Source organism: Halyomorpha halys, unplaced genomic scaffold (genome assembly GCF_000696795.3).
Source record: "Halyomorpha halys isolate HHAL.00 unplaced genomic scaffold, Hhal_1.1 Scaffold872.1, whole genome shotgun sequence".
NCBI classification, from domain to species: domain Eukaryota; kingdom Metazoa; phylum Arthropoda; class Insecta; order Hemiptera; family Pentatomidae; genus Halyomorpha; species Halyomorpha halys.
Genome location: NW_027113936.1, coordinates 277,938 through 292,922, shown reverse-complemented (window position 1 = coordinate 292,922; position 14,985 = coordinate 277,938). Strand labels below are relative to the sequence as shown.

Genomic DNA, 14,985 nt, shown 5'->3' with positions numbered 1-14,985 from the left:
AAATAATATATAAAATAAGAAATTATATTACAAAGTAAAAATAAATCCTTGCAGATAAGATAATTAAAATAAACTTAAAAACATAAGAATTGTTTTATCAATATTTTTTTTAATACTGGTATGTTATAACTACATACACGATCTTCTCAAATACTGATTTTTTTACACAATTGATATGAATTAATAAGAATAAATAAACAATTGTTATTTAGATGCAAAGTTATTTTTAACTTTTTTCATTTTTCAACATATTTTATTTTATATCCATTATTTAATTTCTCAAAAATTCAAATTTTGAAGAAAAAAAATTATGGAGTTAAATTTCAAGTGAAAAAGTTTATTATATTAATTTTTAATGGAAAACTCCTCAATTACTTTCACTGAAAAAGTGTATAATACATTGAGTTTAACATTTTTTGACTCTCTTTCTTATTTTTAATTAAACAATTCATAATTTATGTGTAACAGGAACTCAACTGAATAATTGAATACTTCCGTACTTCATTTTCCATATTCACAATATTGCATACAAAATTTGCCTAAATTACTGTTTGACTTTTTTCGAGATACTTGAAGTATGGATCCGTGTGGAAGGAATATTTTTAATAATGATGGAATGAACTTCATCTCATATTTTGTTAGCCGCGATGGTGTGGGTAGATCGGGAAGTTTCATAATTCTAAGATATTTGACCAACTTAAAAATTTTAAGAATTTCTTTATTAAACAAACCAATTATTAAAAAATAAAACAATAAATCTCTTTTTAAAAAAACTACAATTGGCTAATATACTATATTAACATCTAATAATGATGAAACACAATGTTCTTACCTACAGACTCATTTTCTTTAAAATGAAGTTATTTTAAATGAGGTTTTGAAAACCAGAATGTACCTAAAGGCAGTTTTGTGATAAATGAGCTTGAAATGTCAAAGCATTGCATACCATACCTGTCATCTCTTGGATTTTTAAAGATTCTATTAATAATATGAACGTAATAATTTTATTAATTTCGAAAGAATTCAGAAGACATAGCTTAATTAATAGATAGTCTTAACCTTAACGTTTTGTACTTATGGGCATATATAGGGTATCTTTCTATAAGTAAATAAGTTTTATTGAACTCGCTTTGTTAATTAAAGTAAGTTTTAATAAGAAAATTAATCAATAATAAGGCGCCTGAAGCGACAGTCGACTTACTACCGCGACTGATACTGGCGTTTGTCACGCTGGACCTGACATTACTACTGCCAGGATAGTAACTGTTATTGTAAGGGTAATAATAATACAATTTACTCCATGGATGTTGGAGCGACAGTTGATTTACACAGTAAAGTGTCATTATGAAAACTGACAGTAGTTTAACTATTATATATGTTATATATTATTATTATATGTTATTTATTATATATTATCGCTAATAATCTCATGTTTAGTTTAGATATAATCCGGGTTTCATTGTGGGTGTAATGTTGGGGGTATGAACAGAATTGATTATAATTTGCTGGTATCAATAGTGTGGACTGTATTTAAATGGATTTGAAATTAATTATGATGAATAGTTAAAATAAAACCTCTATTCTTCAATGATTTATACAACTGATTATATGTGGGTTTCAGCAAAAAGTCAATACAATATGGTTAAGTTAAATTCAATTTTGATTACTTCTTTGAATTGGGTTACATATAATAATAGATGTTATTATAGTTTTACTAATTTGTAGATTGTTGATATACTATTAATGTTTCTGGTGGAATTGAAATACTTGTTCTTCTTTTATGTTCTCTTCCCCCATTCTGCCTCTACTCCTTTGCCTGGGTACAATGCGAAACTACTCACTCATATATATAATTGTTGTAATCTGAGCAAAATGGCGCTGCTCTTAGGAGACTGTGTTCATTAAATCTGTTCAGACCAATTGGCTCCATACCCTACTATTTTATTGGTTTGCCAATAGATGGCAGGATCTTGATGTCCTATTCAAAATGTGTGAGAGGTCTTGCGCAAACAATCATGACAGAAAAGGTTTCCATGACAGTAGATTTAATACTATAACACTTATATCACCTATAACAGAGGTGGTCAAAGAGTCGATCGCGAGGCCAATTTGGGTTGATCGTTGATCGCTCATAATGTGGGGTAGAATTCCATGTATGGTACTTTAACTTTGAAGAGATTTTAAAAGACATTACTTTGTAGCAATAGTTTCAGACATATTTCTTATTGATCAAAAGTTAATTAATTAATATTTCACGTTCTTTTCATTCCTCTGGACGCGAGTTTTTTGACCCTTTAAATAATTATTTTAGTCTACTTCATCTATCTATGACAAGCCAATTACGACACGCTTATAAGATAAAGTAAATCTATATACAGAAAAGTTGGAAAACTTTTCTATAACACCTACTATATCATACTATACCTAGTGAATCAGTCAGAACTGTACATTATACTGAGGGCACCTGTTATAACTGTTTATCCATTGCTGTAATAGTCCCTGCCGTGGAAGTGTTACTATGTTAACTACTTTAACGTATACTATAAACAATCATGCTGGCCTAATACGGCAGCCCTGTGAATGACGTGCTATCAATACGTCGTAGTAGCAATTTCAAGTATGATATCAACAAATGAACTGATTGTGTATTGTTAGCAAATTTCAATTTTTTTTTCTTAGTGTAGTACGTTTTTTAAACATAATGAGCACTGTAGGAAAATCTATCGAAAGTTGTAGGTTTATCATTGAATAAAAAAAATTTCAGATGTTTTACAATTCATTCAATACGTCCTTTTCAAGGTCATTAAAAAAAATCTAATTTTCATTGGTGAAAAAAAAGAAAAGAAAAAAAAATATTTTAATGACCAAACTATTTACTTTTTATGCTACAAACTAAATTAAATAAACCTAAAATGGAATACTAATTTACAACGGTTATTCATTTTCGAAATAATGGCAATTATTAATATTAATTACTTATCATTTATTTTTAATAAAAAGTTAACCACAAGGTTTTTTTTTCGATCTTTAATGGGGCGTAGAGCATTCAAGAGCTTTTTACGTGGAATATAATTTATTTCACGACATTTTTGTTAGTTATTAAAGTGCGTTAATTTTAATTATTATTATTTTTTTAAGTGATTGTTTAAGAAATAAATAAAAAAATGTTTTCCAAAAGAGCCTAGACAAAGAGAGCAGTGGTACAGTTTCGAGATCTAATGTCCAGAAAGCGCTGTTTTCTCTCAACTGCTTGCACCACATTTCTACTAACGAACTGGACACGATCATCCACTGTTTCGGCGTGAAGAAGGGCTACTTCCTCGAACTTGATTATAGGGCCTTCCTCAACGCCTTGGATATCGTCATCAAGACCAAAGCAGCAGCGAAGAATCTTTAAGAACGATATGAGATCCCTTCCAATAAATACTATTTATGTTACTGTTTGTTTATTGGTAATATAAGGATTTTGAACGGAAAAAAACTTATCGTGTGTGTGCCAAATATTGTACATTTCATAATTAGTTTGACTCGTTATGCGATACATTTATATACTCAGGGTTTTACGCCCCAAAAGCCACAGCCAACAAGTATCATGCCGCGAATTAAACTCAAAAACCTTCTAATAGTCTATGGGACTTTTACCTGAAACATTTAGAGAAACAATGAAAATTCGTTTATTTATGTTTTCGGGTGCTGAGTCCAAGTTTCGAGGTTTCTAATTTGTTTTGTTTTTTTAAAAAATGAATTAAAAAAAATACCAAAATTGATTGAACACTATCCTTTTTTTTTTTCTATTTTTCCGGAAGATGGTCCGGGAGTGATTAAAGAAAAGTTTTTAGTTTTTCGATAGTTTCCTTCTTAAAATTCCGTCAAATTAATATCATTAAGATCAACCGTAACACAATTCATCGACGAATCTTTCAAATTATACATGAAACTCTTAGAATAGGCCGTAGATGGTTGACCTGTATAAAGAGGTTCGATGATTTCTTAACTATCAGTGGAAGAGTCCCTGTCTAAACCTCTACCATTTCTGCCCTGATGAAGACTAACATCGTGGGTCGAAACGTCAGCAGAAAATAAATAAATAGTTGAACACCATTTTTTCTTCTTTCTTGACCTCATCCCTGACATTCTCCTTCAAATATTTCTTTACCTTTTTCATTATATTTACCGATTTGTGTCGAATATTTTGGGTTAAAATCTCAGCGAACCTACTTTCGGAATATTATTTTATGTTTATATATGTAAGGCTCAATCCGTAATAAAAATATTGTAGTACACTGCTAGAAACAAGTTCCTCTACAAGCAGTTATGGAACCACTACATGTTGTGATCGTGATTCAAACGCGTCAGTTCAGTCTGGCTGACAATCGGACTGAACATACATTAGTCTCTTAAAAAGTGAATCATACATTGTTACAAAGGATGCTAACAATTCAAACAGGTGTAAATTTCAGTTTTGTTTGAAACAGAGATGGAATGTGATTTAATTGGGAAGAAAGCTGAATCCCTGGAAGGGTACTTGTGTACAAAATTTTCTATAAAAAGTCAATATATCTGCTTTTTTAAAGTAAATATTTAATAATTATTATGGGAGTATATTACGTAAATGTGTTAAATTTTATTCGAAATGTTGATTTGTAATACCATTTGACAAGATATAAGTTTTTACATATGCTGAATTAGTATTTAGTGCAGATTTTTTTATATCAGAGCAGATTTATTAATAATAATTTATTTATTGTTATTTACAACTATATATAAGTATATACATCAAGTAAATTTTCTGTAAGTGATATAATGACATGATACAAACATGTGGAGAATCTACACGTTGATAAAACTACAATCAGATATTTGAACTAGGAATTATTTCTGAACTTCTTATTTTTATTTTTTTGTTTTAACAAGTAAAACATCGATATGTACCGAATTTCAGAAAATTCGATTTAAAGATCATTCTTATATGGTGTCATAATATGTCATTTTCTGAAGAAATAAGACAAAAATCATTAAAACAAAAAAGTAATAATAATAAAATTAATAGATTACTCGTGCATCAAGGACACCTTTTATTCTTTCTAATTACTGTACTAGCATATATGCTAGTTAGAAATAAACAAACCTAAACATAAAAACAAGGCGATTGGAGAGTGAAAGTACTGTATACACTGAATCCCAGATGTATTCAGTTCTCAGCTAAACAACTTTCGTCAACGGCAAGGTCGAGTTGTTATGTAATCAGCCTGTACTGTCCAATCAAATTCCTTATAGGTATCAGTCGTGAGACTGAACAGTCTTTCTGTAGTATATCTTAGTGTGTCTAATGGAGAACAACAGTACACAGAATGGAGCTGAAGGTAAGGTTTATAAATAACTTTCGTTTAAACATGTCTCTATCACGTGATGAGTTTATGTAACATCATATCTATAGTTCACTCCTTTATTAGCTTCTAAAATATCAATGAATCATAGCTAATAAACATTTCATTAAGGTTCTTAATGCATCATTAATTTTCTTGGCTTAAGGACGTTGGGAAATTTAGTATTCATTTAAGAATCTAATAAATTAATTGATCACTTAAATTAAAGAATTTGTTTCTATTGGTAGTAATCGTTGAAGTTTTAGTATGATGTTACTTTTACAGCACTTTATAACTTAAAGATAAATTCTTATTCTTTAAATAATTAATTAAAAATTTCACCATTTACGACTCAAAACATTTTTATTCCTTTATAAGTCCGACGTTTCGGCCCATTCGGCCATCCTGAAGGATAATCTTAAAACATTTTTAGAATCAATTCATTTAAAAATGCTACTTCATGCGACTTTATTACAAGGTTGTGATAAATTTTAATATTGACTGTGATAAATAATTTTTAGTTTTTATTAATTATGAAAAATTTACTAATTAGGGTAATTTTTAAACTGATATAAATGGCCAGGGCGGAATAGCCTGCATGAACTTTTTTGAATAATTTGGTTCTAAAATTGTGTTAAGATTGTCCTTGAAGATGAGCGAAACGTCGGACTTATGAAGGAATAAAAAATGTTTTGAGACTAAAATGGATAAAATTTTATTTATTTAAAAAAAGATTACCCAGTCTCAAGAAATTGTTAAGATTATAAATAGAGAAATTCTTAAATAATATTCCATTAATTTAAAATTATCAATAATACTTTTATGTCAATATTAAAATGTATTTCCTTCCTCAACAGTTTTTGTTCCTTTTTTAAAGTAATCTAATAAATAAAAATTTCTAATTCTCAAATAATATTCAATTAATTTAATATTATCTAAAATAATTTTTATGTCAATATTAAATTTATTTCCTACATCAACAAAAATCCTTTTTTTTTAAAGTAATCTAATAAATAAAAATCAATATTTGTTTGCTCCTATTTTACTGGCTGCCAAACCATTCATCCTATAGTCAAGGTAATATTTGCCAAATATTCAGGATTTTCCCGGAAAGTTTGTAGTTTATTCCGATTTCTCTGGTAAAAAATAAAAGTTAAAACAAAATTGAACATTTTTGGCTCGTCGTTCAGAAATTCGTTCATTCGTCTTATATGCCAATCGATTTGTATCTTTCTGAAGAATATTAAAGATTCTATTAAATGATTTTTTAATTACTAAAAATAAAAAAAACATATTGACGATTTCAGTAAAGTAGGCAAAAATTTTTTTATGAAAAATCAAAGTATATTCGTTTACCATTTTTCAAAGAAATTAAAACCTAGAAAAATGTTATCTTAAGTTATTTATTGGATTTCTTTTTCAGCCGGTGTCCATTGTTTATGTAATCGTTCACAACTCCTTTATTTTTTATCTAATTCGTTGTACAGCTTTTAGAAAGCTGAATGTTAGTTCATTTTACATACATGTATATTATAAAGAGGTTTTGAAAATAAAAAAAATAAAATAAATCATATTAAATTGAAGTAAATTATGTCAGATAAAATAAATCAGTAAAAGAAAACAGATCATTTAAATAAATATAAATTATTTTTTAATGCAGGAAGTATGAGCATAACAACACACATATTTATTATCATTCATATCTATTTCAAGCGGAGGGTACGAAAAAAAAATGCAGGAAGTATAAATATTTTTCTTTATTTCTATATTTTTACATATATCTCATAATACTAACTAATTTTGAGGTCTCCGAATTCGAAAAAAAAATATCATTCAGTTATATAATGATGTCTTCATTAAATTGAAAATTCATTGTTTTGTTATGTAAATAGAGTCAATATCTTTTGGGGTTTTTATATTGATTCATCATTGCTTGTAAAAAATAAACTTTAAATTATTGTTAATATTAATAATAATAGCCTTGTTGAAAAACTACTATATAGTTCATAACGTCGGAATTCAATAGATAGTACAATTTTTTATTGTTTTTTCTGACTATCTATTGGAGTCATCTCGTTTTTTTTTGTCTAATAGTTACTCAATAATTTTTTTTTGTTTATTAATTAATCAATAAATCATCTTTCAAAATACATATATGTGTTCATAGAAATTAAACTTTAAGCCTAGTGACAGTAAAATAAAAGCGATTTTTGTGAGTTTGTTTGTTTTGATATAGAAATGAAAAGTATGTTTCTTTGACCAGGAGGACCAACTCTTCGCTGAGGTAAAAGGAAAAAAAATAAAAAATAAACGAGAATTGTGTGTTGAACTCTTTGGCTTAGTCTCTTTAGCAGTGAATCATTAAAATTAAAGATTTTTTGTAATTATTTTAAATAATCATTCCACAATCAGCAAAATAAAATTTTAAAAATTGCACTTTTACAATTTATATTTTTTTATAACTTACTGCATTAGGTTTAGGGCTATTTATTCATGAATGAAATGAAAATACAAATTCTTCCTCCAAAATTTCCACTAGCATTTTATGTAGAAATATTATGGAACAAATTTTGTTCGTCTATCTGCAGCCACATAGCAGTATATGACTAACCGTTGTTAATACGTTATGGGGTTGTAACGTTAATTGTGACTATACATTAATTAATGCACGTCCGATTTGGCAAAAAAAAGAAGATATTTCGTAAAAATTGTTAAAATAATCCTGAATTTTATCGATTTACATCTAGTAATTTTGCTTATGGATCCTATAAAATATTTTCAGCACACCTATGTTTTTTAGAATGACTATTCATATAGGTTTTATTTATAAACGACAAATCAAACTTATTAAACGTTAAATAAAACAAAATTTATTATTGAACCTAGAAATATAGTAGTAATCTAATAACAACCCAGTAGAAATGGCAAGGAAGTTTTAAAAAACAATATACATTTCATATATATTTTTTTAATTAGCTGAGGTATTTACTGCTCGATAATATAATCGTGTGAATACATAAATGAAAACAGTATTAATAAAAAAATAATTAAATAAGCTGGGAAAAATCATTTGAGGGAAAGTTTTTTTTCATGATTAAACAAAAATATTAAAAATCATACCACGCCGAGTCCTGTGATTATTTTTTAAAAAGATGAATTTATAGAAAATGACTCAAAAACGATAATCTATACAATTTCTTAACCGTGTTTCCTGCTCTATTTAGGCTAGGTACGTTATATCAAACGCCAAACAAATAAATAACTTATTAAAACTCATTTTAATCGATTGTCAGCATGAAACAAAATATTGGTATTTTAATAACATCAGTTTAATAACATCTTAATGACTGAAAATGTTTAAAATGTCACTGGTAATGTCAATGGCGTCTGAATGAGATTAGATAACATTTGGCTTTCCTAAAGATATATACTGTTTGGTTTTCATTTTTAAAAATTTGAAGTGGAGTGTTTTTCTTCTTTTTTTGGCGCCTTGAAATTTGTAATTAATTTTAATTGTACTTCTTGCTCTAAATCTAATTATGAAATCATTTTATTTCCATCAGCCCTACTTTCTAAATACATGCAATCATTCACTAATGTTTTATTTACAATCATTATATTCAAGTTGGATGATTAAATCCTAATTTCAAAAAATTGTAAAACAAGATTGCTGTAACAAGACTATTACATGTGCGAGTAAAACTAATTTATTAAGCCTAAATCCCCACGTTACAAAGAATTTTTATTAAAACTGTTTAATAAAATAACTACAATTTTAAACACAATAGTTTGACGAAAATATATTTGAGTCATGTGCTCAGCTTTGATAAACATCATAATTGTTGATTTATAGCATATATTTACTCATTTTTCATAACCAATATGTTTTCAATTATAGGTGGTGATATTAAACCTCCAAAACTTTTGCTCAAAGGAGGCAAAGTTGTGAATGCCGATAAGACGGAAAACGTTGATGTTCTTGTTGAAAATGGTGTGATCACAGATATTGGATACGACTTGGCTGCTCCTCCAGGCACTACGGTCCTTATGGTGGACGGTATGTTCGTTATACCTGGAGGCATTGACCCGCACACCCACCTGGAATTCGAGTTCATGGGTACCAAGTCAGTCGATGATTTCTACAGAGGAACAAGGGCTGCTGTTGCAGGTGGAACTACCATGGTAATCGATTTTGCCATTGCTCACCCAGGACGCTCCTTATTGGAGGTTTACGACAAATACCGGTCAATGGCAGATCCGAAGGTGTGTTGTGATTATGGACTGCATGTTGGAGTAACCTGGTGGTCCAGGACGGTAAGTAAAGAAATGGAGCTCCTCTGTGGGCAGCATGGTGTTAACTCTTTCAAGCTGTTCATGGCTTACAAGGACATGTTTATGGTAGATGACGGTGAGCTCTACGAAGCATTTGCACGATGTAGGGAACTCGGGGCTGTGGCAATGGTTCACGCTGAAAACGGTCACGTAATCGAGAAGAATGTTCAAAAATTAAAGGAATCTGGTGTCACTGGACCGGAAGGGCACGAGATGTCGAGACCTGAAGAAGTAGAAGCAGAGGCAGTAAATAGAGCAGCGATGATAGCATCACAGACTGGAAGTCCTCTTTACGTTGTTCACGTCATGAGCGAATCTGCGGCTAGAATTATAGAAGAGAGGAGGAAGGCAGGCCAGACCACTCTGTACGGGGAGGCCCTGGCTGCTGGGCTTGGGACGGTAGCTCCGGATGACAACTGCCCCTTTGAAGTAGCAGCTGCCCATGTCATGAGCCCACCCCTCAGAAAAACCAGGTCGACACCTCTGGCGCTTATGAAGGCACTAGCTTCAGGAGGTTTACAGACCACTGGAACCGACAACTGCACCTTCAATAAAGACCAGAAAGCGATAGGCAAGAATGACTTTACAAAGATCCCCAATGGACTAAATGGATTAGAGGACAGGATGTCGGTCATCTGGCATAAAGGGGTTAATACTGATATAATTGATCCTCAAAAATTTGTAGAGATAACGAGCACTAATGCGGCTAAGATATTCAACCTCTATCCAAAGAAAGGATGTATCGAGGTAGGGTCCGATGCAGATATTGTGGTTTGGAATCCAAACAAGTCCAAAAAGATATCAGCGTCTACGCACAAGCACGCCTGTGACTTTAACATTTTCGAAGGTATGGTGGTGCGAGGAGTGCCGGAGATTGTAATTGTCAAAGGAAAAGTGGGCTACCAGAGCGGACGTCTGATAGAACTGAAAGGCCACGGCTCCTTCGTCCCCTGTCAGGTGTTCTCCCCCCACGTGTATGGCCGCCGCGAGGTCAGGCTCAGCCAGGAAGCTGGGGATTGCAGCAATGTCAAGGACACCCAGTACTGCCTCAACACCCTCAACTTCTCGGAGAGGCAGCTCCTCACCTCTGCACTCCAGAAGGCAGCTCCGACAACTCAAAGAGGAAGTGTCAAGCTGTTCAAGGTGAGTTCCTTTCTTTCTCTGACTTTAATCATGACTTAAGATTTGAATCAGTCTATCTGTTTAAGAGGTAATCGTGGCACACATACAGACAGACCACACATACATTTTTTGTGGAAAGTAGAATCTATTAACTAAGTAGTTTCGTTGAATACATATTGAAAATATCTCTCCTTACTAACACTAAAATGTCTTATATTGTTTTACGGGACCAAATAAGCGATTTTTATGCTGCCTAAAAACTTTTTTGTTGTCTCAAAAAGAAAACTAAATTTTTTAGCTGATTAATATATGTCCTTTTAAAACAAATTAACAACGAATAATTTAAGAGTACAACTATAATATTTTTATAACAGCAGTATATTAATATGTTTTTTTTATAAGAAGCTAAACGAAATAACAGCCAAGAAATTAATAATTGCTAACCAACATGTTTAAATCGAATTGAATAGCTTTGCATATTGAACTGTTGAGTAAAACACTATGGGATTTGGTTTATATTTAAGCAGTTAATGTGATGATAATGAGATACGCTATTTCTGGTTAGAATTTATATGATCTTATATCCTTCAGTTTTTAAATAGGCGAAACGTTTTCTAGTTAGGTATTATTGTTATTTGTCGGCTAAGAACTTAGTATCACGTGTTACGTTGAACGATTTTCTACGATTTTTTTTTAGGACTATTAAAATTTAAAAAATATCGAAGTCTTTACTTCTTAAATGTTTTCTCTTTGTAAGGGTACATTATTACAATAAATATGTAATAAACAACAGAAATGAACTTAAAATATGCTATTTGTGTGAGGCGATCAATAAAATCATAGGATGCCTATGATCTCACGGTGGAGTATGCCCTATAGGTGTGGAACAGTGGTTTAGCGGACGATATCTATTCAATGTTGGGCCACGATTTCCTTAGGATAATCTTGATCGGATTTTTTTGATTTTTTATTTTATTATTATTATTTTTTTTTTTTTTTTTACGCTTTTACAGGAGTTGGATTCAAAAGGGAACGGCAAGGTTGGACCTAATGAGTTCTTCAAAGTACTTCAGAGGATCGACGTCCTTCAACACCTATCCTCCAGAGAGGCTGACATCCTTCTAAAAGCTTTCAGTGCGGATTCTGTCACTGCAAAGGAAATCGCCTATGAACAGTTCGTCCACGCCTGCTCACAGCACTGTTCCGCAAACTGCGAACCCGAGGAAACAACTTAATTTTTACAAGGATGTTCTATTTTAATATATATTTTTTTTAAATTTAAAATTCTGATTTAGATGTTTACCATAAATATAGGAATTTCATAAGATAAAAAAATGGTAAATAGCACAATTTTAAACAAAACGGAAAGAATGTATGTATAATTTGTATATAAATGTTTTATAGCAACAATAAATTTTATAATTAACTTTATGTTTATGTTACTATTAACAATAAATATCATTTACTCTTAATTTATTTATTAAGGTACAATTACCCTTTATTTTTAAATCCATATTTATAAATTTCCCTATGCAATCTGCTTAAATGGTGAAAAATCTTACGAAAAAAATATATATTCAATTTGACTTATTTTATATATTATACTGTAAACTATGGTTTTTGACGACTCTACTAACTTTGGGATAATCTTTAGAAGGACCGCAGTCGAGAAAAAAATCCCTGTGCACAATAGTATCTTTGTATAATTTTCAAATTAAAACCAGCTGTTTTATTTTTGTCAGATGTGCTGGTATTCAAAAACGCGATGTGTTCTCTTGTACGTTGTATACACAACCTGTCAAAAGTTAAAGACCACTGTTGAGTAAAAACTGTACCGAAATAATTCTTGCACATTTTCATATGATCTATATATTTTTTATTCTGTCTTTATTTTCCGCTTCTAAATATAGAACAATTTTTTTTCTATTATGTTTATGAATTACTAATAATTAGGTCAAAATATAAGAACTGCAATAATAATTGAAAAAAAAAATGTTTTCGTTGATTGCAGTCATTAATTACTGGCTTCTAAAAACCCGTTTTAGATATGAAAACTATTAGAAATGAGGTTAAGGACTTACTTTATTATAAGGATATAAAAATACGGTTATTTTTTTTATTGAATTGATAATAAAAAAACTAGTTAGAGTCTAATAAACTCCACTTCGTCCAGCAGTTGTGACTAAATTTCTTCTCACTAGTTGAAGGTTAATTAAATTTTGGTCCCACACTACCGAAGATAGAGAAACTTTGTATTCTTGCGGGAAATAAAAAAAAAAATATTGAAGATTAGCATAAAATCGGTAAAGTATTGATTTCATAAGATTCCGTCCACTACTCTTGCTTATGCAAGCGAAAAATTCCTTTCTGGATTCTGCTATATCTCGACAAAGGTTCGATCCGTTGATTTTATTCTCAAACCCTTAATCATTAATCTTGAAATATAACTTATTATGTATGAAACAGATATTTTTAGAATAAAAAGGGTAATTTCCTGAAAAAGAAAGTAAACGTAAAAGCAAGAAAAAAATGTAACAGAATTTAATTTACTATATTTTTTAAAAATTAAATTAATGAGATAGTCATAAGTAGGGATAGGATTTTTATCTTTTCACATATTTTTACCTGACCATGATATCTTCGATTCCTTACTAACTAACGATGTTTCAAGACATTTCTTGCCAAAAGAAGCCATTTTTATTTCATATATTTTTAAATATTTGGCCTTTTTTTACATATTGTTACATATTTTGTTGTAAATCACATATTTTTCTGAAATATTTGTTATAATTATTTGTTCAATTGTAAATACATTTTTCGCAGCAACTAGGTAAAATTCAAGAGAACACAAGAAACTTAAAGGTGAAATTTATCATTTATCATAAATAGTGTGTAAAAATTCTATATTTTCATCTTTGAAAACAAATTAAAAGCAGTGGCAATAATAAATTTACACACAGAATTACATCGAGAATTTATCAGAATCAATTAAAAAGAGCAAGGGTCTTATTCCTGTAGCATTTTCCTCGAATTTGTTTGTTTACTCCTCAATCCATTTCTCTGTTCCTCCCTTCTCATGGTCTTTTCTCATCTTAGTCTTGTTTCGCTCCCCTAGTTTAATTACAATTACTAATTAATATCTTGTTATTGAAAAGCTATATTTTCTCTATGTACATTTTTTTGTACATAATTTAACATAATTTCTTTAAAATATTATTCATATAATATATAATAAATACATATTTATGTAACTTTTTTTAAGTTATAAAATTACTAATTAATTAGTAATTTATATTAATGAATAATACATAATTTATAAATACATATTTTTTTAAATATTTGACAATTTATTAGAACATATTTATGTACATATTTCAGATTTTTTAGCACATAAAAATCCTATCCCTAGTCATAAGTTAAATAACAAAAATAATCATAAATTAAAAAGGGAGACCTAGCCTACGGTGATTCAATAATTCATTTTATAAATTATTTTTTCTTAGTTTCTTGAAGAACTTTCTTTACTAATCAATTTTTCATTTTCACTCTCAACTTAATAAATAACTCATGTAACCTCAATGTTAATCAGGACTTAATCAATCCAATTACATGAACTATAAACGCAAAACAAGATCTGAACTGTGATGCATCTTTACTCATGATCCAATCAAAGCTCATTCACTCATCATTCGCACAAACGAAATATAACTTAGAAGAGCATGATTCACTACTCTTAATCCAAACCCTTTACATTTGCAAGTTCATATGTAATCCTATGAATCCCCACTCGACTCAATGACCATCCGTCCTTTAGACGGTTCCTCGCGCACATGAATACCAGACAATGTATTAAAAGCCATGAGGTCACCCCTTGCCTTCGGACAAAGCCATTGAGCCCGGGGGGGCCGAATCGGTTGTTGGGGCTAATAGTGTTTTTGTGCCAGCTGGAGTTAGTCACAATAGGTCCCACAGTTTTAGACTTAATTATCGCACGGTTCTGGGACGGAAAAGACCCTTCTTCACTTCTGTCCCTAATTTTGAACAAATCCTTTCCTGTTATTTCAATACTTTGTGATGCGTATTGAATCCTAACTAAATACTCCAACCTGTTAGTATTATTATTATTCCACTATAAAATTGTGTGTATATACAATAACAATATGAT

The 14,985-nt window shown here is 30.2% G+C and overlaps 2 protein-coding genes and 1 long non-coding RNA gene across 3 annotated transcripts in view; all 3 read left to right on the top strand.

Moving 5' to 3' along the window:
• LOC106686769 (uncharacterized) overlaps nucleotides 1–3,438 on the top strand; it is a gene marked incomplete in the record, with an annotated part of 29,339 nt that extends 25,901 nt beyond the window's left edge. Inside the window, 1 exon segment of the mRNA XM_024358909.2 lies at nucleotides 3,179–3,438. Within this exon segment, the coding sequence (XP_024214677.2) occupies nucleotides 3,179–3,397 (219 nt within the window).
• The window catches only part of LOC136796719 (uncharacterized), a 465,623-nt gene that overhangs the window by 181,197 nt on the left and 269,441 nt on the right, over nucleotides 1–14,985 (top strand). The window lies entirely within an intron of this gene.
• On the top strand, nucleotides 5,230–12,292 carry LOC106686770 (dihydropyrimidinase). The gene is made up of 3 exons (XM_014430272.2): nucleotides 5,230–5,363; nucleotides 9,265–10,841; nucleotides 11,834–12,292. The coding sequence occupies exons 1-3, from the start codon at nucleotides 5,330–5,332 to the stop codon at nucleotides 12,053–12,055; spliced, it is 1,833 nt and encodes a 610-aa protein (XP_014285758.1). The 5' UTR covers nucleotides 5,230–5,329; the 3' UTR covers nucleotides 12,056–12,292.

What these genes read in the sequence shown, in the direction of transcription:
- LOC106686770 (XM_014430272.2), top strand. Translation starts at nt 5,330, where the DNA reads ATGGAGAACAACAGTACACAGAATGGAGCTGAAG. An exon ending in TACACAGAATGGAGCTGAAG is followed by an intron (nt 5,364 to 9,264) that starts GTAAGGTTTATA and finishes TTTCAATTATAG; the next exon opens with GTGGTGATATTAAACCTCCA. An exon ending in GAAGTGTCAAGCTGTTCAAG is followed by an intron (nt 10,842 to 11,833) that starts GTGAGTTCCTTT and finishes ACGCTTTTACAG; the next exon opens with GAGTTGGATTCAAAAGGGAA.